The sequence below is a fragment of the Prionailurus bengalensis genome, chromosome C1 (genome assembly GCF_016509475.1).
Source record: "Prionailurus bengalensis isolate Pbe53 chromosome C1, Fcat_Pben_1.1_paternal_pri, whole genome shotgun sequence".
NCBI lineage: Eukaryota > Metazoa > Chordata > Mammalia > Carnivora > Felidae > Prionailurus > Prionailurus bengalensis.
In genome coordinates this window covers 42,783,303-42,811,069 of record NC_057345.1, presented here as the reverse complement: position 1 = coordinate 42,811,069, position 27,767 = coordinate 42,783,303, and the positions used below count along the sequence as shown (strand labels likewise).

General features: G+C 37.6%; 1 protein-coding gene across 1 annotated transcript in view; it reads right to left on the bottom strand.

Moving 5' to 3' along the window:
- Window positions 1-27,767, bottom strand: part of ZYG11A (zyg-11 family member A, cell cycle regulator) — a 74,957-nt gene that overhangs the window by 12,397 nt on the left and 34,793 nt on the right. Inside the window, 7 exon segments of the mRNA XM_043573339.1 lie at window positions 1,297-1,341; window positions 1,417-1,578; window positions 5,423-5,476; window positions 5,573-5,672; window positions 11,986-12,050; window positions 14,154-14,330; window positions 16,886-17,026. Coding sequence (XP_043429274.1) covers window positions 1,297-1,341; window positions 1,417-1,578; window positions 5,423-5,476; window positions 5,573-5,672; window positions 11,986-12,050; window positions 14,154-14,330; window positions 16,886-17,026 — 744 coding nt within the window.

Sequence of the window (27,767 nt, the reverse complement as noted above, 5' to 3'; positions counted from 1 at the left end):
ATAAATAACTCCAGGATGGGGACTGGTTGCCAAAAAAAACCAAACCTTAATTAGAAGCCTCGGACTTTCAGCCCCACCCCACAACCTCTGGAGTAGGAGAGAGGAACTGAAGATTGAATTAATGATCAGTCATGCCTATGTGATGAAACCTCCATAAAAAATCCTAAACAATGGGTTTAGAGGACTTCTGAATTGGTAAACACATTAAGGTGCTGGGAGGGTGGTGTGCCCAGACAGAGTATGAAAGCTCTGCATGCATTCATCCTTCCTTGCCCTATATCTTTCTTCCATTTCACTGGTTCTGAGTTGTATCCTTTATAATAAACTGACAATATCAAGCAAAACGCCTTCTGGAGTCTGTGAGCCATTCTAGCAAATTATCAACCTGAGGAAGGGGTCATGGAAACTCCTAATTTATAGCCAGATGGTCAGAGGTATGGGTGGCCCAAGACTTAAAACTGGCAACTGAAGTGGGGCAGTCTTATGAACCTGAGCCCTTTAACTTGGATAACTTAGGACAACTTAGGTAGGTAGTGTAAGAAAGGAATTGAACTGAATTGGAGCATACTCAGTTGTTACTGAGAGTTGGAGAAGTGATTACTGGGAAACACCCAGGCCACCTAGTGTGCTTTGCCCAATGAGACATTAGAGAACGTGACATAAGCAGAGGTTTAAGAAGCACTTGCACAGTGGGACTTGCCTTCTAGCGCTACCCTGAAACTGAAACAAGCCCATGGTGACAGGGGTGCCTGGCTGACTCAGTCAGTAGAGCATGCAACTTTTGATTTCAGGGTCATAAGTTCAAGCCCCACATTGGGCACAGAACTCCCTGGGGGTTGGGGAGGGGGAGAGAAGAAGAGGAAGGGAAAGGGGAGGAAGAGGAGAAGTCATCGCCCACGGAGATACAAGGCCCAACTAACAACCTGTACCAACTGTCACAGTGAGAGTTAGGCCATCTTAGCACACCTTGCCTTAGTTGAGCCACCAGATGACTACAGCAACATGAATAACTCCACTGGAATTACTGAGACCAGAAGAACTGTACGGCTAAACGGAGTTCAAACTGTTGACTCACAGATTCAAAAGTAAATAAAATGGCTGTTGTTTTAAGCTGTAGTTTGTTCAGAGCAAGAGGACTGATGTGGTATTATTTTATAGGGAATCACGTGAACACTAAATGAGTTAACACACAGAAATTGCTTACAATAGTGCCTAGCATATAGTAAGTGCTACATAACTGTTAGTTTTATTATCTTTTTTTTAGAAATCAGAATTAACTGAAACAATTCACCTTACCCAAAGACCAAGTACTTTGCTTTGTATTGCTGACTCTGAAAAAGTCTGTCAAAAGAATATACAGGTTACTTTACCATGAAAAAAAGAACTTTACATATAAACTCAATCCTGTCTTCCCACCTCCAAGACTTGGATGAAGATTGCCAATCCTTGATTTTCTATAAAGTGACTGCAGGCAGCTGGAGACTCATCTGTAAGATTCCAAAGTGCTTTCAAAGTAAACAAGAGTGTGACATCATCTAAATTTTCAGTAGTCTTTTGTTTTACTATTGCTAGAAGTTCCTAAAAACCAAAGAGACAAAGAGTTAGATGCCCCAGTGACTAACTCAATTACAACATAAGAAAAGCAATAGTTGTTCTACCACTTAATAGCTCTGTGATCCATTTATTCTCTATATAATGAGTTATACCTAACTCCTAAGGTTTTTATGAAGATTAAAAGAAAAAAACAATTCAGCTTTAGTGAGCACTTAATCTAGTTCTTGGTCCTTGTTAATAAGACTCATAATCAAGTACATATTGGCTATTCCATTATTCATTTATTTAGCATGGTTAGTCAACACCTCAGGTAAGAGCGACAGATTAAAAAAAAATGTTGGTTTTTCTCTCAACTAAATAAAAGAATTTTAAGTTTGGGAAAATGTTCTGAAGGAAACACATAAAAGCCTAAGAATTTACTTTAGAAAAGGCAGGAAAAGGAAATCTCCATGCAAAGGTAATATGTATACTGAAACAAATGAGACCAGAAGAGAAAGAAAGATAATGAGTTAAGCAAGGAGTGGAGACATAGAGGGGGAGGGAGTATGCCAGGCAGAGAAAAAGTGTGCTGTTCTTGAGCACACTTGAGCAGATCAATATGGCTAGAGGGTAACACCAGTACTACAACCATATGTCATAATAAAGAAATCATTGCCTCACTTTAACAGAGATTCCAAAACCCCATTTCATAGCAGAATAATATTGGACACAAGTGAAGCTAGTATCCTCACTTTCCTGCAAGCATATTAGACTGTTGTGAGAGAGGGAAAAGATAGCCATTTTCACTTAACCACCTAATGAAAACACATAAAATAAAACAGCACTGAACAAAGCAGAGTATGTCTGTTTTCAGGAGGAATGAGACCACCTCAAAAATTTTACCCATCAGGAGAGAATGTATCGAGAGAGTTTATCACAAAAATAAAGCTGTGAGAACCAAGAGGGAAGTGTAAGAGTGACACACAGCATTGGTAGCAATCATTCAGACGCCCAATGGGGTGAATGGCCGCAAGGCAAGGGAGGGAGCAGGGGAAGTGAGGCTGACCCTGACAATAATAACGAATGTGGCCAGGCCCGTGGTTAGATGCTTTATATATTTTTACCTTAATGACATTCAAAATAACTGCAAAATATTACTCCTATGACAGATGCCTGTTTTTCAGATGATGCCAGTTTTCAGATGAAGAATCTGAGGCACAGAGAAGATAAATAAATTATCTAAGGTCTTATGACTAGTGGCTGAACATGGCTTGTTTTCACCTAAAGCCTGAATTTTTGGTAACATTTCCAAAATTGTTTCTCCGAGAACTACAGGGCTGCTCTTCCCTCCGTGTTACTTCAGGACCTGCTCTCTATCTCGCTCTATTCTGTACCTCTGTCTGTTCCTGTTAACCATTCCCAGCAACTCCATCACATCATCTTGACAAAACTGCTGCCTCAAACACCCTACTTTATGCCCTAGAGTCCTAAAAAAGGCTGCTCGAGTCTCATCTTCAATATCTGCCAGAACACTCTGAAGAGGGCATTCAACTGTATCTGGGAATTCTACTGGATTTCTCAATGAATTTGCTCCCAAGACCACTCTTCTTTCATCATTCCCTCTCCCCTCCGACTTTACTCACCATCTTTTTACACCTCTCATTCGATCACCTCATCTAGTTTTTCACGAACTACTGCTGTTCCTCCTGACAAAATCTACCAGCCTACCTACACATATATCAACGCACCCCGCTTTCCCTTCTGCTTTAGTCTAAAGCGAACATCTTTACTCCTGTTCTATACACAATTCCTGCACACACACAAAGATTTGGCACCAAATTACTTGCCTCTTTATTGCCATTGCCATCAATTTCTCCTTGTTTTTCAGAAATGTTTTCAAGGGCGTAAAATAGATCTTGGAAAAAACCAATTGCTGGCCCCATGTAGTATCTTCCTTTCTCTTTTTTTCTCATTAAAGTATATCAAAAAGTTGCTTCCGTGTTGCACCTCCCATTTGCTCATCATTGTAGTCCAAACAGGCTCTGTCCCACTACTCCACTAAAATAATGTAAACAAGATGACTAATGACTTCCATCCTGCCAAATCCAACTGGCACCTCTCTGTCCATCTCACTCAACCACTCAATAGCATCTGACATGACTGCTCAATTTTTCTGGAAATAATTCCCTTGGATTCTAAGACATCACTCTTTCTTGGTTTTCTCATTTTCCACACAACTCCACTCTCCTTGTTCTTCTTTCTAACACACTCATTTCAGTCCTTCTTTTTACTCTATATGCACTCCACACTCTCCAGGTGATTATATCCCATATCAGAACTGAGGACTCAAATTATTCTTACACAATACTCTGAGCTGTGCCCCATATCAAACTGCCTCTGTGACATCTCAAGCATTGCAGAAATTAACATGTCTAAAAAGTCACTCTTGATTTTTATCCCCCAAACCTACTGACTACATATCAAATACTCGTAAGATTCTACTTGTGACAGCAATGCAAAAGGTAAAAACTTTAGGAATAAATTTAAGAAATACAGAATATCAACATTAAGACAACACCCGTATACATCTGGGGGACATAGAAGACCAAATAAATGGAGTAACATCTCCTATTCTCAGAAGGAAAAATCAGTATCAAAGAGATGTCAATTCTTCTAAGTAAATCTATAAATTTAACATAATCCCAAAGAAAACAAAGCTTTTTTAAAACAAGAAAAGCCATTTCTGGTGTTCACATTAAAAAAACCAAAGAGGGACACCTGGGTGACTCAGTCAGTTAAGTGTCTGACTCTTGATTTTGCCTCAGCTCATGATCTAACAGTTCATGGGACTGAGCCCCGCAACAGGCTCTGTGCTGACAGTTGAGAGCCTGGAGCTGGCTTCGAATTGTGTATCTCCCTCTTTCCCTCTACCCTCTTCTGCGCCCTCTCTCTCTCAAAAACAACAACAATAAAAAAAAAAAAAAAAAAAAAACAAAAAACAAAAAACCACACACACACACACAAAAATAAAACATAAGAAAAAAAAAGAAACTCAAGATCTTAACTATTAAGGAATTTATAAAACTAGTAAATAAAAAGTGTGGTATCAGCATATAAACAGACATACAAATTAACTTAACACAGCACAAAGTCCAGAAACAGATGCAAATAGAGAAGGGAATTTAATATATGATAGAGGTAGCAATGTATAACAGTGGAGAAAAGATAATTTGTTCAACAAAAGGTGCAGAGGCAGACATTGAGAAGAAACACAGACCCTTACAACATACCCCCCCCCCCAAAAAAAAGGCTTTAAGTAAATCAAGAATTTACATGTTAAAAGAAAGGAAACCACAGATAAAAATCATGAGAAAATTTTAAAATATACTCTGTGGAGCACAGAAATACTTTCAAACTGTGCCATCAATGCCAGAGAAATAAAATGATAAATTTAAACCTATAAACATTTTTAAATTACTGCATGGCAAAACATGTCATAAATAAAGTACAAACAATCAAACAGCCAACTGGAATCCTCCCTCCATCCCTCCCTCTCTAAAATAAATTACATACATACATATATACATACATAAATGTAAAAAAATTCTTTAAAGATACATGTGGGAGAGCTAAGTTCTTATTTACTATAGCAGCAGAATCATTAGAAAACATATAAAATTGATAAATTAAGTTAAAAGCATTTTATTTAGAGATGTGGAGGTAAATACCAAAAGAAATAGCTCTAAGAGTAGAAAGTAGTTTCTTTTGGGGAGCAGGTCTTTAGAGAGTTTTCACTTATAAGCCTTTTAGAATGATTATACTTTTAAAATTATGTTCATAGATTTTTTTATTGGAATAAAAAGGGTTATAAAAGCGACAATCAACTTACCTTAACTGCCATGAAGAGCTCTTCCTTAAGCTGTGCAGTTTGCTCAGATGAGAGCTGTAAGCAAACAAAAAGCCGAAAGTAAAACACTGGACATCTATCAGAGCTCCATCAAGATTCAGGAGAGAAATCTGGACTTTAGCAATCACATACCTGCAGGGCTAGAATAGAGGTGATGCTCACTGCCATTGTTTGCATCTTGGGGTTCTCATGCTTACAAAGCCATCTCATAACAAACTTGGCAGCATCAAACCTGAAAAAACAGGTTTTTTTTCTCACAATGAAGTTTTAAACAGTACATGAGGAGAGAAGAAATCACTTAACCTCCCCAACAAACCCTGTATCTTGGATTTCTAAACCCTCAGGCATGAAAATCAAGAGCACCTGGCAAAAAGAAGAGAAGGTCAGAAGAGGAAGAGGACAGAAGGCAAATAAGAATGTAAGCAAAATGCACAGAATTCAAAGTCAGTTTAGCAGGCAGGGGCGCCTGGGTGGCTCAGTCGGTTATGCATCTGACTTTGGCTCAGGTCATGATCTCACAGCTAATGAGTTTGAGCCCTTGCTGGGCTCTGTGCTGACAGCTCAGAGCCTGCAGCCTGCTTCAGATTGTGTCTCCCTCTCTCTCTGTCCCTCCCCTGCTCATGCTCTCTCTCCTTCAAAATAAATAAACATTAAAAAAAATTTTTTTTTAAACAAAGTAAGATTAGCAGACCTAGGAAAAACTTACCATTCAGTTCCTACTTTCATGGGTCTGAAAAATGTAAGAACCCACCCAACAAGTAGTAATTTGTAATATGAATTGTAGACAGTGCTAAAATGGGATAGCAAACAAATCACATAGCTAAAGAGAATTCATACCCTTTTATAGAGGCAGATAGTAGTTAGCTCCTATTGACTACAATTGTAGGAATGAAGACTGAGATGAGAAAGATCTTCTAACTTTCAAGACAAGACAGAAATCAATTTTTTCTTTTTAATGAGGTCTTATTGTAACTTTAAAAGTCAACTCCCATTTTAAGTCACATTTCAATTAGATTTGAGAATGGCTTAGCCTAACATTCCACACCCACATACCACAGGCTTTGCTCATGCCAGCCTGTGCTGAATTTTTCTGCTGTTAGCAGCAACTATTATAAATGTTTCTGAGCTCATGAATCTGGAAGACTATAAAGGCCTCAAAAGGAGTCCCTTTGGAGTCCAGGATGAGGATTTTCTCAATTATTTTCAATAAAATAGTAACAAAAAGAATGACTATACTTAGAAGAGACTTAGAAGAGGTACGGGAGAGAGAGGGAGAGAGAGAGGGGGAGAGGGGGAGAGAGAGAGAGAGAGAGAGAGAGAGAGAGAGAATGAATCTTAAGCAGGCTCTGAGCTCAGCACAGAGCCTGATGCAGGGCTCAGACACACAATCCTGGCATCATGACCTGAGCTGAAATCAAGAGTCAGGCACTCAACTTACTGAGTCATCACCCAGGCACCCCTAAACAGGCTCTACTTCTTAAGCTAGGCACCCTGATAAGTACTTTACAAACATTATCATGTCTAATCCTCATAAGAGTCACTATTTTACAAATGAGGAAACTTTTACAAATGAGTCAAACTTCAAGTATGTTTGACTCTCTGGAGCCCATGTTCTTGACACTTACTACCCTGAACTGGAATCACTTTGAGAGACAATATTTGCAAGCACAGTTGACCCTGGAACAACATAGGTTTGAACTATTGTGGTCCACTTAAACACAGAGTTTTTTTCAATAGACACACTGGAAAATGTTTTTGCAGATTTGCAACAATTTGAAAAAACTCACAAACAAACCTCATAGCCCAGAAATATCAAAAAAATAAGAAAAAGTTAGGGATTTATAACTATACAAAACATACATAGATACTTGTTACTGGTTTCTTTTACTATTACCATAAAATGTATACACATCTACCATAAAAGGTTAAAACTTATTGAAACTTACACAAACACTTATAGACCATACATAGCACCAGTCATCAGAAATGTAAACAAACATACAGTATTAAGTAACTATATAGTTAACTGTACTACATACTGTACTACCGTAATTATTTCACAGCCCCCTCCTGTTAACATTACAATGAGCTGAAGTGTGTGTGTATATCCACTTAAAATGCCCTGCAACATTAATCACTCGACATGATCAGTTTTCCCTCCAGTAAACTGTATACAGCAGTAAAAAGTAATCTCTTGCAGTACTCACATATTTTTCACTGTTTAGTAAAATATTGTAAACCCTGAATAACACCATGAGACCCATATAAAAATGCCGCTGATGTTGGAAGTGCTCCCTAGAAACAAAGAAAAATCATGCCATTACAAGAAAAAGTTGAACTGCCTGATATCTACCACAGACTGAAGACTGCAGCTGGGGTGCCCATCATTTCATAAATGAATCCAGAATAAAGACCACAGTAAAAAAGAAAGAAAAGAAAAGAGAAATTGGTGAAGGTGTTGCTGCAGCTATGCCAGCTGTCATGAAACCTTGCGCTTTTTTGCAAAACACCCTTTTATCTTATTGAAAATGCAGCTTTTATGTGGGCAGGGATTGCCATAAGAAAAGCATAGTTATAGACTCTAATATGACTTGAGAAAAAGTGACCATATGACAAGTTAAAGGAAAAGGAAGGGAAAGGATCTAAAACTGCAAAAAAAAATTTAAGTTTATTTTTTGTAATTTCTACAACCAGTGGGCTCGAACTCACAACCCTGAGATCAAAAGTCATATGTTCTTCCAAGGCTCTTGGGTGGCTCAGTCTGTTGAGTATCCGACTGTTGACTTCGGCTCAGGTCGTGATCTCATGGTTTACGAGTTTGAGCCCCGCATCAGGCTCTGCACTGGCTCTCTCACTACACCTTCCCTGCTGGCACGTGTGCGCTCTCTCTCAAAATAAATAAATAAACTTTAAAAAAAAAAAAAAAAAGCCTCAGGTACTTCTGAGCCAGTCCAGGTGCCCCTAAAATTGCAAAATGTAATGCCAGCAAAGGATAGTTTGCTTTTTAGAAAGAGGTCTGACTTAAGGCAGGAAAGAATAGATTAACTCTACTGTTTTGTACAAATGCAGTCAGTTTTACAATAAGAACTGCCCTTATCCATAAAGCTGCTAACTCCGAAGACTTGAAGGGAAAAGATAAACATAGGATGCTAGTCTTTTGGTTGTACAAGAAGGCCTGGACAAGAATCCTTTTTATCGATTGGTTCCATACTTTGTCCCTGAAGTCAGGAATTACCTTGCCAATAAAGGACTGTCTTTAAAATTCTCTTCATATTGGGGTGCCTGGGTGGCTCAGTCAGTTGAGCCTCCAGTTTGGCTCAGGTCATGATCTCGTGGTTTGTGGGTTCATGCCTCGCATAGGGCTCTGTGCTGACAGCTCAGAGCCTGGAGCCTGTTTCAGATTCTGGGTCTCCCTCTCTCTCTGCCCCTACCCCGCTTGCACTGACTCTGTCTCTCAAAAAATAAACACTAAAAAAATTTTTTTTTTTAAATTTTTTTTTTCAACGTTTTTTATTTATTTTTGGGACAGAGAGAGACAGAGCATGAATGGGGGAGGGACAGAGAGAGAGGGAGACACAGAATCGGAAACAGGCTCCAGGCTCCGAGCCATCAGCCCAGAGCCTGACGCGGGGCTCGAACTCACGGACCGTGAGATCGTGACCTGGCTGAAGTCGGACGCTTAACCGACTGCGCCACCCAGGCGCCCCTAAAAAAATTTTTTTAAATTCTTTTCATATTGGATAATTCCCCTGGCCCCCAGAACCCCATGATTTCAAGCACTGAAGAGGTCTATCTGCCCCCAAACACAGGGTCTCTAATTCAGCCTCTAGATCAGGGTGATAGGGACCTTTAAGGCTCATTACACACAGTACTCTATGGAAGGACTGTCAACATTTTGGAAGAGAATCCCAATAGAACATCATGAAAGTCTGGAAGTATTACACCATCGAAGATGCAACTATTGTTACAGGAAAAGCCATAAAAGCCATCAAGCCCGAGACAATAAATTTCTGCTGGAGAAAACTGTATCCATTTGCTGTGTATGACTTTATAGGATTTATGACAGCCAATCAAGGAAATCATGAAAGAGACTGTAGATATGGCCAAAAAAAGGTGGGGGGTGAAGTTTCAAGATACAGATCTTGGAGAAATTCAAGAGTTAATAGACCCCACACCAGAGGAATTAACAGATGTCAATTTGATACAGATGAGCGCTTCCAAACCAGTGCTGGACAGCGAGGAAGAAGATGTAGGAGAAGCAGTACCAGATAATAGATTGACATTAGACAGTCGGGCAGAAGGATCCCAGTTATTCAAGACTGCTTTTGACTTATTTTATAACATGGACCCTTCTATAATACGGGCAATGAAACTAAAGCAAATGGTGGAAGAAAAATTGGTACTGTATAGAAGTATCTCTAGAGAAATGAAAAAGCAAAGAAGTCAGACAGAAATTATGATGCAGTAAAGTTATACCAAGTGTGGCTGCCTCCCCTTCCATGTCCTCCACCTCTTTCACCCCCAAGACAGCAAGATTAACCCCTCCTCTTTCTCCTCAGCCTGGTCAACATGAAAACAATGAGGATGAAGACCTTTATGATGATCCAATTCTACTTAATGAGCAGTAAATAATCATCATGCCTACAGTTAATAAACCTCTCTGTTGTGTATGTATCTTCACATGAACATCTAATAACTGTATAGCAAGAATTGTATGAGAGGTGTCTGTGTCCTTATTAATGCCTAAGTATTCAGGATGTACAACATCACATGCAAGACTTGCATGGAAGTGGACAGCCTACCCTTATAGAGCATAAGGTAAGTGATATTTAATATAAGATTAAAAACATGTTAGTTTTCTTATCATTTTGTAATTTTGCTTTCCAAGAATTACATTACCATATAATATGCCTCTGCCATAACTGAAGAAACTGCATTTCAGCCTATTATCAAAGGCAAGTAGTTGTTTTTTTTTTAATTTGTTTTTTTTTTTTTACATTTATTTATTTTTGAGAGACAGAGCACAAGTGGGGGAGGGGCAGAGAGAGAAAGAGACACAGAATCAGAAGCAGGCTCCAGGCTCTGAGCTGTCAGCACAGAGCCCAAGGCAGGGCTCGAACTCACAAACTGTGAGACCATGACCTGAGCCAAAGTCAGATGCTCAACCTACTAAGCCACCCAGGCACCCCAGTAGGTTTTTTTTTTTTTTTAAAGTAACAATGTTTCCAACACTGTATGATAAATATGACTGCTTTACTCTATGCCATGAAAATTTTACAGCAATTCATTCATTAGTGTAAGGCTAGGCTACCATGAAACAATTCATTGATTATACTATACTACCATAAAGCAATCATATTGCCGCTTCTTCATTATCAATGCATGAATACACTTGTAAATAATATTTTTCACACTATCTTTCCTTCTTTCCTTCCTTCCTAAGTAAACTCGGGGCACCTAGGTGGCTCAGCTGGTTGGGTGGCTGACTTTGGCTCCAGCCATGATCTCACAGTTCTTGTGTTCAAGCCCTGTGTCAGGCTCTGTGAGGACAGCTTGGAGCCTGGAGCCTGCTTCGGATTCTGTGTCTCCCTCTCTCTCTGCCCCTCCCCTGCTCATGCTGTCTCTCTCTCAAAAATAAATAAAACATTTAAAAAAAAAAAAAAAAAAGAAAAAGAAAAACCTAAGTAAACTCTACCGCCAATGTAGGGCTTGAATTCCATGACCCTGAGATCAAGTCACACACTCTACTAAGACAGCCAGATACCCCACATTATCTTTTCATTTTTGATATCTAGCGTTAGTAATACATAAAACATCTACAGTGTTTTGTAGATGATATTGATATAGGTACTGACAGAAGTTTCACCTTAGAAGTAGATAATATAAACTTTTGGTATCAATAAATACAGTACAGTACTATAAATGTATTGTTTTCTATTTATGATTTTTTCTTTTTAAAAAAATATTTATTTATTTTTGGGGAGAGCATGGGGGAGGGGCAGAGGGAGAGGAGAGAATCCCAAGCAGACTGCCTGTCAGAGCACAGAGCCCAATGCAGAGCTCAATCCACAGCGAGATCAGGACCAGAGCCTAGATCAAGAGTCAGATGCTTAACTGATTGAGCCACCTAGGTGCCCCTTCTTTATGATTTTCTTAATAACATTTTCTTTTCTCTAGCTTACTTTAATGTAGAATATAATATATAATATTTAACATACAAAATACATGTTAATCGACTATTTTATCACTAAGGCTTTTCAGTCAATAGCAAGCTACTAGTAAAGTTCTGGTTGAGTCAGAATTATACATGCGTTTTGACGGGCGGGGGTGTAGTGTGAGTGTCCCTAATCCCTGCATTTTTTCAAGGGTCATCTGTAGGGTACTTCTAATCACCTCTGTGGAAGAGGCTCAACAGAACATTCTCCTCAAACACCTTAGCCCAGCCTTAATCAAACCCTTGCTAATAAGCTAATAACCAAAGCCAACAATGTTCAGAGTAACACTAGTCAACACCCCAAAATCAGATGACCAAGTTTTATACTTGCCTGTCAAATGGAACATCCACAAGAATCCTGGAATTAGTTAAGGAGAGAAGACAATTCTTCTGTAACTTTAAGGGAATAAAGAAAAATAATTTTGAGCAAAGGTATACCCCATTCTAAATAAAGATTCTAGGCATTTACTGAGAGCTCACTGTGTACCTGCCTCTGTGTACTTCCAAGTTCATTTAATCTTACTCTGTCACATTTACCTCTGCCTAAAGAACAATCCTCCCCCTACCTTTTTTTTTTTTTTTTGACAAAGTGGGGTCTTTTCTCCTGAACCCCAATGGCCTGACTATGGGTCAGTCTAAATCAATTACCTGAAGCCTGGGCCATCTACAAATGTCCTTACCAGATCTCTCATAACTATGTGATAGAGTTATACCTGCTACCTAAGAACCAGCAGGGATGAAACTGGGCCATTAGAGACAGGAAAGAAAGAGAAAGCCTCATGGGAAAGTTGTAGGAATAGAAAAACATACCATTTCTTTGAAAGGCCATAATAAGTAGGCCTGTATGACTGAAGTAGTTTAAGAGGCAGGGCCAGCAAGCCTGAAATGCCAACAGGAACTGGGCAGTAACAAACAAGTGAAGTGGGCTGAATGTGACAGAGCAGAGCAGTTGTAGGAATTACGGCAAACGAGAATTAATGGCCTCTTATAGGGGCAGTTCTTACTCCAACTGATGCCTTCCATGTAGGAATTAACACCAAACTGCGAAGGAGCTTCCAACTTCTCAACAGAAAGTAGAAATAGATTTTTTTTTTTATGAGGAAAAACCACCTTCCTTATTGTATTTTAAAAATTTTACATTTTAAGTACATACTTCAATTAGATTTGACAAATTGATACAGCTGTGTAACCACTACCATCCACCATCACCATAGTTAAGATAAAAAATATTTCCATCACCCCAAAGAGTTGCACTGCATGACCTTCCAGTCAATCTTAACCTCACAGGCTTCAACCCCAGAAAATTACATTGTCCTAAGAGACTAATCTTTTCTCAAGTTTCACATAAATGGAATCATATGGTATCTACTCTTCTGGGTCTGGCTTATTTTGCTCAGTATATAATGTTTTTGAGATTCATCCATATTGCACATGAGTACTTTTTTCCTTTTTATTGCCAAATAGTATTTTTCTATACGAACATACCACAATTTATCTATTCATCTGTTGCTGAACAACTGAAAAGTTTTCAGTTTTAGGAGATATATTATGAATAAAGATATTATGAACATTCATGTAGAAGTCTCTGTATGAATATATGATTTCATTTCTCTAGTAGTGGAATGACTAGGTAGTGTAGAAGGTATATGTCTAACTTTGTAAGCCAACGTCAAACTGGTAATTGCATCATTTTACATTCTTCACATCAATATGTGAGAATCTCAGTTGCTCCACACCCCTGCCAACACTTTTGATTTCAACCAATCTAGTGTGTAGTAGTACTAGGTATGCAGTGGTATCTCAATGTGGTTTTAATAACTAAACACACTGAGCATCTTCTTACATACTCATTTGTCATCTGCATGTATTCTTGGGTAAAGTGCTCAAATCTTTTGCCTTTTAAAAAAATTGGTTTATCTTGTGTTACTAAGAGTTTTTTTTTTATATTTTCTATAAAAGTCTTTTCTCATATATACAAAATAAACATTTTTCCCAGCCCACAGCTCACCCTTTTCAATTTGTGTATGTGTGTGAGAAGCTTATTTTGATGAATTCTAAATTTATTATTTTTCTTTCATGATATGTGCTTTTTGTATCCTAAGAAAACTTTGCCTACTTCAAGGTCACAAATATTTTCTCCTATGTTTTCTTCTACAAGTTTTAGGGTTTTACCTTTTATATTTAGATCTATGATTCAATTCAAGTTAACTTTCACATATGATGTTAAGCTTATAACGATGTACTGAAGTGTTAATAGTACATGGGTTTCTGGGTAACTGGTTTTTGAGAAATTTTAAAAATTTGAACCCAACTGCTTATCCAAATTTGCTATTTTTTTCTATAACAAATATAAATTCCTTATTTATTCTCTCTCTCATTCTTTCAGGTAGGATGAAAAATTAAAAGAAAATAATGCTAAAACTAATAATAATACTAATAATTTTTTTCATGTATTTGCCCTGAAGTAAGAAGCACAGTCAAGTATTCAATTCAAATTACCTGCTGGTAATGGGGGAAATTTTTCAGAGCCTTGAAAAGCAGACAGGTGACCTCTGACAACAGACGAACAGGCATCCCCCTGGCCAGGCCCTGGCGTGTTAAGTTGAGGGCGCAAGCACTGGCTGTGAACTGCACTGGCAAATCCAATGGATGATTCCTCATTCCTACAGCCACAAGCTGAAGATGAACTTGTTTTTAGTGGCATATGACAACATTAGCATTCTTTAAACTGTCTTGTTTTTGTGTTAATTGGCAAAAATATCTGTTCATTGGGCCAGAAAGTAACAGATTTTCCCTATCCTCAGCATTTATTATTTTAGGACACCAGCAATACCTTCCAATCCAAATGCAGCCATTAACTAGCTCTGTGACTAAAGGCAAGTCACTTCCCTTCTTTGGACTTCTGTTTCCTCAGTAATTTCATAATCCTTTATCGAACCTCACTCCATACAAAGCATTGTGATAAGCACTACAGGGGACACAAACATGAATTACTTACACCCTAATTCCTTAACATAAAGCCTTTTGAGAAAAATAAGGTATGTAAACAAAGGATACTGTGAGGGCTATCAAAACATGAAACTGGAAAAAAGAAAGCATCATAAAAGAAGTATACATAAAGTGCTGCCTAAGGTCACTGTGGAGGCAGCAATCATTTCTGGTATGGAATCAGAAGACTTCTTTCAGAGAGCATATTTAAGCAGGGTTGCAGCTAAGATTTGGACAGAAGAAGATGGAGGTAGGGATGAAATGAAGAGGAGATTCCCAAGGAAGGGAAAGGTGATAAGGAAATACACAAAATAAACAAAAGGATGGGATGAATCCATTAGCGGAGGAGAAAATTTGAATTTAACAGAAATTTTGAAAGCATTTGAAAAATGGTAAAGCATAACATTAGAAAGGTAACTGGAAGACAAACTGTGAAAGACCTACAACACTCATGTAAAATGGAGGTGCCATTCTAACCTCAGACCATCCCTGCTCTAACATTTAAGGACAAAGCAATCTGTTTTGTCTATCCAACAGGGATAATAATCATCCCTATCTACCTCAGAAACTAGTCTGCTGATACTTGCATGAACCATGATTTTAAGAGACCAGAGCCCCTCACTCTGACAGCTGCATGAAGTAATGGAGCCTACAGACAGACACAGACCTGGGACACATTCTACTAGAGAAAAAAATGACTGTTGTCTATATTGCTAAACTGCTCCTAGGATTTCATTGGATTGCCATCATCTGCAAATTAAATATGCAGAAATTGGGGTGCCTGGGTGGCTCAGTCGGTTGGGCGGCCGACTTCGGCTCAGGTCATGATCTCGCAGTCCGTGAGTTCGAGCCCCGTGTCGGGCTCTGTGCTGACAGCTCAGAGCCTGGAGCCTGTTTCGGATTCTGGGTCTCCCTCTCTCTGACCCTGCCCTGTTCATGCTCTGTCTCTGTCTCAAAAATGAATAAACGTTTAAAAAAAAAAATGCAGAAATAATTTTAAAAAACCCATGGTTTTCAAAAATCATAGAATCTTTGATATGAAATGGACTTTTAGAACACCAAATTCAGTATCATTACAAATGGGAAAAGTCCAGAATTTTTTCTCTTTATACAGTGCTGCTTTTAGGTTATGAACAAATCTAATCTCGCATGAGGCAGAAATATCCATATTTTTAAGGAAATGCAGAGAATTACAAATAATAAAGACACAGTGACTTTAAGACTCTTCATTTCCACGTTACATTTCACTCTAAATAACTGCAGTTTTCTTTCCCAAACCACTTAATACTTCCAATAAAATTTAAAATAAATTCATTCTGTAGGGGTGCCTGGGCAGCTCAGTCAGTTAAGCGTCCAACTTTGGCTCAGGTCGTGATCTCACGGATCATGAGTTTGAGCCCCACATCGGGCTCTCCACTCTTAGCACAGAGCCCGCTTCAGATCCTCTGTCTTCCTCTCTCTCTCAAAAATAAATAAACATAAAAATAAAAAAAAAAATTCATTCTTCTGTAAACCAAAGCCTGGACCTACCAATACTGGTAATTTTACTTTATTCACAAAATACTTTAAATGGTAGATTTGGCCACCTTCAATTATTACATTTTGCTCTGTTCTTGTTGGAGATACTGATGTTTTCTTTTAGAAAACCAGAGGTTAGATTTTAAAGAGTAAACAAATGGAGTGCCTGGGTGGCTCAGTCGGTTAAGTGTCTGACTTTGGCTCAAGTCATGATCTCGCAGCTCGTGAGTTTGAGCCCCGCGTTGGGCTCTGTGCTGACAGCTCAGACTTTGGAGCCTGCTTTGGATTCTGTGTCTCCCTCTGTGTCTGCCCCTCCCCCACTCGCACTCTGTCTCTGTCAAAAATAAGTAAACATTTAAAAAACATTATTTTTTAAATAAAAAACAAAGAGTAACCAAATGAATGAATGAATAAGAAACAACATTTAGGGCAAAGTGACTTTGTGTTTATAAATTATATCTCTTATTGTAGGCAAAATAGTACAGTGCTCCTATAGACCCTTCTCAGGTAAAATCAAAACGCTGGATGATTCTAATTGATTCAGATGCTCAAAATGAGAAATGGTCTAGTAGTTAAGTCTAACAATTGTTTTCCTTTCTCTGTGAGGGTACTGTGGCTCACTATAGAATAAGGCATATAAATTACTGCAGTCAGTGTTTTGTGAACAGCTTTAATGAACTAAGTAAAAAGTGGTAACAAAAACTACCTTTCTGAGGTATAGTTACCTTTAAAATCGCAGGCATGGTTACCTGCATTGAAAACGTCTCTGTGAAGAGCCTGTAAAGGGCTTCCTTCATAAAACATGACCTATTCCTGTATCGACTCAGTGCTTCTGAAATCTGGCTCATATTGGCTCCTCCAGCAACCTGAAAAACAAAAATATTACCAATAGGTTTCACTATTCAGGTTTTTAAGGGGTTTTGAGTGTTAGAAACAATGACAGGTATTCAATTCAGTGTTCCAGGTGCATTACAAAGTTACTCTTATTGAATTCTAATAGGTAAACGGTCTCCTCAATCCCATTTTTACAGATGGGGTCAGAGAGATGAAGTATGGTGCTAATTTTAACAAACCAATTCAGTGATGGAGCTAAAGTGAAATGCCATCTCCCTACAACTGTATTACAGTTAAGACTTCAAAAAAAAAAAAAAAGACTTCAACTGAATAATGGGTGGCATATAAATTTTTAAACAATCAATAACCATGACTGCATATGTTTTCTAAGTACTCATATAGAATAAATTAGGTAATAGGAGAAAGGTAAAAGGCCACATAAAATAACTAAAATGGAAGGGAAAAGGACTTTTTTTGTAGTATTACTTTTTATTTATTAAATATTAACACAATTCTTTCTTGCTACCACCTAAATAATAACTTTAAAAAATCTACATATAGACGTTGGGTCTGGAGGATAATGGTATCCCCCCCCCCCACCATGATCCAAAACATAAAATTAATAAGCAATGCAAATAAAACTAAGTATGACCCAATTTTCAGCATTCCTGGGTAGTGGAGAAGAAAATAAAGGGGAAAATTCAGAATCTTGTAAAATGAAAACAATCCCCTCTCCACTCTACCATGACCAGTAGTATCATTATCACTGAAGAAACCTCACATCACTGATTGACATCACTAATGGACAATGCTTCTCAAGTAGGAGCTATGTCCATTAAATGCCAAAAAAATAAAAAATTCAAACCAATTCCATATATAGCTATTTATAAGAAATTTCTAAGCAGCATTTCTTCCTATAAACCAACAACAAATCAGAAGAAAATTTTAACACAGCACTAATCTGAATTAAATATTCTCCGTAAGCATTTGGGGATATGAAAAAATACCCTCAATGAAAAGATGAGACAATGGTTGATTAAACTCAGGAAAGAAAAAGACAAAATCATATCAAATATAAAAACTAAGTTACAAGGCACCCAAGGAAGCGTGGATTTGAATAAAAATTTAGTAATGAAAAGAAATGCAAGAAAACAAAATTTTTTAAAAAGAAAGAAGTACAGGGGTTCCTGGGTGGCTCAGTTGGTTAAGGGTCCAGCTCTTGACTTTGGCTCAAGTCATGCTCTCACGGTGCATGGGTTCAAGCACCACATTGTACTCTGCTGGTGGTACAGAGCCTACTTGGGAGTCTTTCTCTCCCTCTCTTCTGCCCCTCGTCCACCCTCTGCTCATGTGCTCTGTCTTTCTCTCTCTCTCTCAAAATAAATAAATAAACTTAAAACAAAAAGAAAGAAAAGAGTACAAATGGTCTAAGATTGAGTGTTGTTATGGAAAAAAGACAAAGAAGATCCAAGATGTATATATTTGAAGGTCCTTAGGGGAAAACTAATATTTAAAACTATTATCTAGAAAAACTTTCCAGAAATAATTTTTAAAAAGACCTAAATCAATACATTGAAAGGATCCACCCAGTACCAGGGACAACTAACTGAGATCGTCTGAGACATATCAGAGTACAAAGATTAAGTTTAAAGATAAAGAAAAAAACAATCTGCAGGGCTTCCACATAAAAAGATCAAATAAATAACACAGAGAATTAGATTGTCACGGAACTTAAAAAGCAACATACAAAGCAAGTCAACAGTGGAGAATTTTCAAGAAACCAGGAAAGAAAAGGGTAAAAAAGGAGTTTGTATTCAGCCAAGCTATACTTCAAATATCAAGGTTATAAAAATATAAAATACTGAATAATAAGAACTCAGAGAATAGGACACAAATCTCCTTCCTGGAAAATCTGCTAGAGAGTAAGTTTCATACAGTAACCAAGAGATGACGGAGGTAACTCTAGCAAAAGGACAGATGGTGAACATTTAACATATTTAATCATAGATCTGTGTCCCCACATAGTCAACAAGTACATTGGGAAATTATCTGTCTGATATAACTATGTCAGAACCCAGGAGTTTATCAAAGGCTTGCAATTTCCCAGAGAAGCCTTAGACAGGAAATTGTGATTCGTTTCCATCTATTTCAGCTCTTAGCACAGTAACAGCTGTCCACCCCCACCCATCAGCCCCCAGAAATAATCCAGGGCAGCATGCACTTGGCTTGTAGGAGCCAAGAAAGGAAAAAGGATCATGACTCCCAATTATCAGGGATATGTGTTCTGATCACAGAATGCTGCTTCTGAGAACAGGGTACAGGACGCAGGTGAGAAGCCACTATCGCTGCACCTCTCCCTCCAAGCAAACTGACTTCCAGGGAAGTTAAAGGGCCAGTGTCCTTTATATCCCCCTTGTCTTCCTTTTACTCTTTTTCTAATTTGGGAAGCCAGACATTAAAGACTAAAACATTCAAAACAAATGCATATACAGAGAAAATTCCAAAGTGACTGCACAGACCCAAGAAAGATTCAGAGAAGACCTAAAAAGACCTTTAAGTTTATACTTCAGGTTGATATCTGGCACAGGTCAAAACAAAACAAAAACAAACACAGTAACAAAACAGCCAACCCTAGGGAAAGGAGACAATCTAATTTCTAGAGCTACCATATTATAAGTTTCAAATGTCCAGTTTTTAACAAGAAAAAAAAATCATAAGGCATACAAACAATTAAGGAAGTATGCCTCATTTGAAAGAAAAAGGAATCAAGAGAAACTGTCCTTATAAAAAAAAAAAAACAGATGGCAAATCTACTAGGAAAGACTTCTAGACAACTGTCTTGCAGATGTTCAAAGAACTAAAGGAAGATATACATAAAGTCAAGGAAATGATGCATGAGCAAAAGAGAAAAAAATCAATACAGACAGAAATCATAAAAAAGAAAAAGAAGGGGTACATGGGTGGCTCAGTCAGTTAAGCATCCAACATCAGCTCAGGTCATGATCTTACGGTTCGTGGGTTCAAGCCCCGCGTCAGGCTCTCTGCTGACAGATCAGAGCGTGGAGCCTGCTTTGGATTCTGTGTTTCCCTCTCTCTCTGTCCCTAACCTGCTCACACTCTGTCTCTCTCTCTCAAAAATAAGCAAATATTTTAAAAATTTTTTTTAAAAAAAGGAAAAAGAAAAAGAAAAGAAATTCTTGAGCTGAAAAGTACAATAACTGAAACGAAAACTTCACTAGAGGGATTCAAAGGCAGATTTCACCAGACAGAAGAATCAACCAATTCGAAAGCAGGACAACAGAAATGAGTAGTCAGAGGAACAAAAAGCAAAAAGATGAAAAAAAAATGTGAAGAGACCCTCAGGAACCTATGAAATACCAAGGAGCAGACCAAACTACACATTGTGGGCATCCCAGAAGAAGACAAAGAGAGGGGCTGAGAGAATATCTGAAGAAAATATGACTGAAAAATTCCCAAATTTGATTAAAGACATTAATATAAATATCCTAGGAAATCTAGAGTAAGATGAACTCAAGAATACTCACACCAAGACACATTATAATCAAATTTTTGAAGGCTAAAGACAAAGAAAATCTTGGAAGCAGCAAGAGAAGCAAAGCATCATACATAAGGGATCCCTGATGAGATTATCTGCAGATTTCTCATCAGAAACTTTAAAGGGCAGAAGACAGTGGGAAAACAGATATGTTTGAATTGTTAAAAGAAAAAAAACCCTGTTAACCAAGAATCCTATATCCAGCAAAACTGTCCTTCAAATGTAAGGGAGAAATCAAGACATTCCCAGATAAAAAAAAAAGTTGAAGAAATTCATTATCACTAAACCTGTCCTGTAAGAAATGCTCAAAGGAGGGGCGCCTGGGTGGTGCAGTCGGTTAAGCGTCCGACTTCAGCCAGGTCACGATCTCGCGGCCCGTGAGTTCGAGCCCCGCGTCAGGCTCTGGGCTGATGGCTCAGAGCCTGGAGCCTGTTTCCGATTCTGCGTCTCCCTCTCTCTCTGCCCCTCCCCCGTTCATGCTCTGTCTCTCTCTGTCCCAAAAAATAAATAAATAAACGTTGAAAAAAAAAAAATTAAAAAAAAAAAAAAAAAAGAAATGCTCAAAGGAGTCCTGCAGAGTAAAATAAAGTAACACTAGACAGTAATAAGCCATCTGAGGTAATAAAGATCTCAACAGAGGTATATACATGGTCCATTTAAAAAACTAGTGATAGGGGCGCCTGGGTGGCGCAGTCGGTTAAGCGTCCGACTTCAGCCAGGTCACGATCTCGCGGTCCGTGAGTTCGAGCCCCGCGTCGGGCTCTGGGCTGATGGCTCAGAGCCTGGAGCCTGTTTCCGATTCTGTGTCTCCCTCTCTCTCTGCCCCTCCCCCGTTCAAGCTCTGTCTCTCTCTGTCCCAAAAATAAATAAACGTTGAAAAAAAATTAAAAAAAAAAAAAAAAAAAAAACTAGTGATATATTGGGGCACCTAGGTGGCTCAGTCAGTTAAGCGTCCAACATCGTCTCAGGTCATGATCTCTCTGGTTCATGAGTTCGAGCCCCACATAAGGCTCTGTGCTGACAGCTCAGAATCTGGAGCCTGTTGTTGATTCTGTGTCTCCCTCCTTCTCTGTCCCTCCCCCACTCGTGTTCTGTCTCTGTCTCAAAAATAAATAAAACACTAAAACAAAAACAAAACAAAACTAGTGATATATTAACACTGGTTTGTAGGAGCACCTGGCTGGCTAAGTTGGTACAGTATGTGACTCTTGATCTCAGGGTCATGAGTTCAAGCCCCATGTTGGGTGTAGAGATTACTCAAAAATAACAAAAAAAACAAAAAAACAAAAAACAAAAAAACCAAAAACTGGTTTGTAACTTTTTGTTTTCTACATGATTTAAGAAACGAATACATTTGCTAAAAAAAAAAAAAAAAAAATTATTATTCTAAAAGCTAGTGTTATTATAACTTGAATTATCAATTTTTATACTCTGGGGCAAAAAATGCATAATGATATAATTTGGGGATATCATTGATTAAAAGGGGTGAGAATGGAGATGTAAATGAGCAGTGTTTTAGGTCACTGAAGTGAAGCTGATACTCAAATTGGAGTATTGTGACTTTAGGATATTAAATGTAATCTCCACGATAACCACAAAGAAAACTGTTACAGAAAATACACAAAAGGAAATGAGAAAGGAGTTTAAACATTTCATTATAAAAAAATCAGCTGAACAAAAGGAAAATAGTAATGCAGGAGATGAGAAACAAAAAAAGCTGCAAAACATATAGAAACCAAAGAGCAAAATGACATAAGTCCCTCCTTATCACTAATTACTTTAAATGTAGATGGATTAAATGCTACAATCAAAAGACAAAGATTGGAAGAATGAATTAAACATATGATCCAACTATACACTATCTACAAGAGACTCACTTCAGATCCAAAGACATAGCTAGATGGAAAATGAAAGGATGGAAAAAAAAACATTCCATGCAAATATAACCAAAAGACAGCAGGGGTGACTATACTACTGTCAGACAAAATAGACTTTAAAATCAGAAGAGGTTACAAGAGACAAAGCAAGACATTATATATCAATAAAAGGTGCAGTACAGCAAGAAGATATAATAAGTATACACACTGATGTATCTAATGACAGACTATTAAAACATATGACACATAGGGGCACCTGGATGGCTCAGTCAGTTCAGCATCCAACTCTTGATTTCAGCTTAGGTCATGATCTCACGGTGGTGAGATAGAGCCCTGCATCAGGCTCTGCTCTGAGCATGGAACCTGCTTAAGATTCTCTTTCTACTTCTCCCTCTGCCCCTCCCCTTTGCCAGCTCATTCTCTCTGTCTCTCTGTCTCTGTCTCTGTCTCTCTCTCTCTCTCAAAACAAAACAAAACAAACCAAAAACATGACACAAAAACTGACAGAATTAAAGGGAGAAACAGACATTTCTACAATAATGGAGACTTCAATAACCCACTCCATAATGGATAGAACCAGACAGAAGTAAGGAAACAAAGGACTTAACACAATAAACCAATTAGATCTAACAGACATATGCAAAACACTCTACCCAACGATACCAGCATCCACAGCCTTTAAGGTGCACGTGGGACTTTTCCAGGAGAGACCATGTGTCAGAGCAGAAATTAGGTCTCTACAGATTTTTAAAAACAGATATCATACAAAGTGTCTTTTCTGACAACAAGATGAAGTTAGAAATAATAGAAGTAAAACTGGAAAATTTACAAATTTATGGAAATTAGATAACACACTCTTAAATAACCAATGGATCAAATCAGAAATCACAGGGAAATTAGAAAATATTTAAAGGCAAATAAAAACAAAAACGCAGAATACTAAACCTGGTAGGACCCAGGGAAAGCAGTGCTAAGAGGGAAATTTATAGCTATAAATGTTTACATTAAGAAAACAAGATGGGGTGCCTGGATGGCTCAGTCGGTTAAGCGTCAGACTACAGCTCAGGTCATGATCACACAATTCATGAGTTTGAGCCCTGCACTGGTCTCTCTGCTGTCGGCACAGAGCCCGCTTCGGATCCTTTGACTCCTCTCTCTCTGCCCTTGCCCTGCTCACTTTCTTTCTCTCTCAAAATAAATATATAAACTTAAAAAAAAGAAAAAAGAGAAGAAAACAGGAAGAGGCACCTGGGTGACTTAGTTAAGTGTCTGACTCTTGATTTCAGCTCAGGCCATGACCTTGCGGTTCGTGAGATCAAGTCTTGCATTGTACAGAGCTTGCTTGGAATTCTCTGTCTCTCCTCTGCTTGCACCTACTCTCTCTCTCTCTCTCTTCTTTACTTTTCCCTCTCTTTCAAAATAAATAAACTTAAAAAGAGATAAGAACAAGAAAAACAAGAAAAAATCAAGTCAACAACTTATCTTTACAACTTAAGGAAAAAGAAAAAGAACAAATTAAACCCAAAGCTAGCAGAATGAAGGAAATAATAATGATTATAGCAGAAATAAATGAAATACAGAATAGACAAATAGAGTAACTTAGTAAAACCAAAAGTTGGTTCTTTGAACAAATGAAATTAACAAACCACTAGCTCCCAGACGGATTAAGAAAAAAGACAGAACTCAAAATACTAAAATCTGAAATGAATGTGGGAACATTCCTACTAATCACAAAGAAATTTAAAAAAATTTTAAGAATACTATGAACAGTTATGCCCCAACAAATTGAGTAACTTAGATGAAATAGGCAAGTTTCAAGAAACACAACACTTAACAAGACGAAATCCTGAAGAAATGGAAATTTTAAGAGACCTGTAACTTAGTAAGGACATAGGATCAGTAATTAAAGATCTCCTCACAAACAGAAGTCCTAGATCTGATGGCTTTGTTAATAAATTCTACCAAACATTTAAGAAGTGATACCTATCCTTCTCAAAGGTTAAAAATTGAAGAAAAACCCTTCCTAAGTCATTCTATGAGGCTAGCATTACCCTGATACCAAAACCAGAAAAAGATACAAGAAAACTAAAGAGAAATACACTTAAAGAACAGTGATTCAAAATTCAACAAAATATAAGCGAACTACATACAGCAGCATATGAAATGGATTATATACCATGGCCAAGTGAGATTTATTCCTGGAATGCAAGGATGGCTTAACATATGGAAATTGATTAATATAACACACATTAACAGAATGAAGGGAAAAAACATAATTATTTCAATTAACATAGAAAAAACACTTGACAACACCCTTTCATGGCAAAAACACTCAATAAACTGGAATTCAAAGGGAATTACCTCAACTTAATAAAAGCCATGTATAAAAAACCTGTAGTGAACATCATATTCAATGGTGGAAGACTGGAAGCATTTACTCTAAGATCAAGAACAGACAAGGATACCTACTTTCATGACTTCTACGGAACATAGTACTGGAAGTCCTAGCTAGAGTAATCAGGCAAGAAAATGAAACAAATGACATCCAAATTGCAAAGGAAAAAGTAAAATTATCTTTGTTTGCAGGTAATATAAACTTATATGCAGAAACCCCTTAAAGATTCCACACACACACACAAAAAGCTATTAGCCCTAATAAAGGAAACTAAAAAGAATCGCAGGACACAAAGTCAACAAGCAAAAATCAGCCACATTTCTATATAATAACAACAATCTGCAAAGGAAATTATGAAAATAATTCCATTTATAATAATATAATAAAGTACTTAGGAATTAACCCAGGAGGTGACTTATATGGTGAAAACTACAAAACACTACTAAAAGATATTAAAGGCATAAAAACAGACATATATACCAATGGAATAGAATAGAAAGCCCCCAAATAATCCTTAGTATATATATGGTCAAATGACTTTTACAAGGATGCCATGATCATTCAACAAGGAAAGCACAATCTTTTCAAGAAATTGTGCTGAGTAAACTGGATATGCATACGCAAAAGACTAAAGTTGGAGGCTCTTTATATATAAAAAAATTAAAATGGATCAAAGACCTAAATGTAAGACCTAAAACTATAAAACTCTTAAAAGGATACAAAGGGCAAAAACTTCATGACAATGGATTTGGCAATGACTTATTGCATAGGATACCAAAGACAGGCAACAAAAGAAAATATATATATATATAATATATAAGACCTAAAATTTTTTAAAGTTTTGTGCATCAGAAGATAACATCAACAGTAAAAAGGCAACTCACAGAAAGAAAATATCAGCAAATCATATCTCTGGTAAGGGATTAAGATTCACAATATATTAAGAACTTCTATACTCAATAATGAAAAACAAGTAAACCCACTCAAAAATGGGCAAAGGACTTGAGCAGACCTTTCTCCAAAGAAGACAAACAAATGGTCAATAAGCTCATGAAACATGCTTAATAATCACTCATCAGTAGGGAAATGCAAATCAAAACTTCAAAGAGATACCCACTAGGATCATTACTGTTCAGAAACAGTAAATAATAAGTGTTGACAAGATCTCAAAAAGATACATGGGGTCTCAAAAAGATTTATGAATAGCCTTATTGACAGCAGCATTATTCATAATAGCTGGAAGTAACATGGAACCAACCCAAGGGTCCATCGACAATAAATGGATAAGCAAAATGTGGTATATACATAACACACTTAATTCAACCTTAAAAAAGAAAGTAATTCTGCAATATGTTACAACAAATGAACCTTGAGGACATTTATGCTAATGAAATAAGCCAATCACAAAAATACTGTATGATTCCACTTATGTACTTAGGCAAAATCACAGAAACAGAAAGTAGAATCGGGGTTACCAGGGTCTGGAGAGAGGAGGGAATGAGGAGTTAGTGTTTAATGGGTACATAGTTTCAGTTTTTCAAGATGAAAAGAGCTATGGAAATGGATGGTGGTAATGGTTGCACAACTTTATGAAGGTGTTTAATACCATTGAACTGTACACTTAAATATGGTTAAGATGGTAAATTTTATGTTACGTATGTTTTGTCATCCAAAAAACTTAAAAGAATGGAAATATAGGGGTGTTTGACTGGCTCAGTCAGTAGAGCATGTGCCTCTTGATCTCAGGGTCCTGAGTTTGAGCCCTATATTGGGGGTAAAGATTATTTTTTAAAAAAGAAGAAGAAAAAAGGAATGGAAATATGAACTGACATGGGGTGATTTTCAAGACATATTGTTAAGTAATAAATACAAAGTATATACTACCTATTGTGTAAGAAGAGGAAATAAGAGAACCTAAATACATCTGCTTAGTACCTTGATTAAACCCTCAGTCTGGCGGGGGAAGGTACTGCAAATAAATTTTCAATTCTTTTTAACAGGCTTGTGTTCCACTATAGTATGGGTATACCAATTCTGAAAACTCTTTTACGTATACTGTAGGATGAAGCAAATGTGCCAATGTTTTGAGAACCAAGGTTCTCACTGTGGAAAAGAGGAGATGCAAGTAAAGAACGCAGAAAGGCAAAGGAGAATGGTGTGAGGATGGACATTTGGAAGTATTACTCTGAAACTTATTTCATATATCTCCTTAGCCCTGTTTCCCAAAAGGGACTTAAAAACAAAAATATGCAGGGCTGCCTGGGTGGCTCAGTTGGTTAAGTGTCTGACTCTTGATTTCAGCTCAGGTCATGATCTCACAGTTCTTGAGTTCAAGTCCCACATTGAGTTCTGCACTGGCAGCATAGAGCCTGCTTGGTATTCTTTCTCTCTCTCTCTCTCCCTCTCTCTCTGCCCCTCCCGTCCTCTCATTCTCTCTCTCTCAAAATACACATTAAACAACAACAACAACAACAAAGATACCCCAACAACTATGAACAAACCTAGTACTCAGATATTGGCTTAATAAGAGGAACCAGGGCTCCTAGTAGAAATGCCAGAAGGGCTAGGAACAGGAAAGTATATGAAGCCTAAAACATCTCCATGTGCTAGAAAGTGAGGAAGTGATCAAAATAACAACAAAGGGGTACCTGGGTGGCTTAGTTGGTTGAATGTCCAACTTGGGCTAAAGTCATGATCTCGCAGATTGTGAGTCTGAGCCCTGCATCTGATTCACTGCTGTCTGCATAGAGCCTGCTTCAGATCCTCTGTCCCCCTCCCCCCCTGCTCCTCCTCTGCTCACATTCTCTTTCAAAATAAATAACATTTTAAAAAATAAAATAAAAATCTTAAAAAATAATAATAGTAACAACAATTATAACAATGGAGACATGTAAAAAAATAACACAGGAGCCAGTATGAAGGAGCATCCATTGGCCCATCTGTAA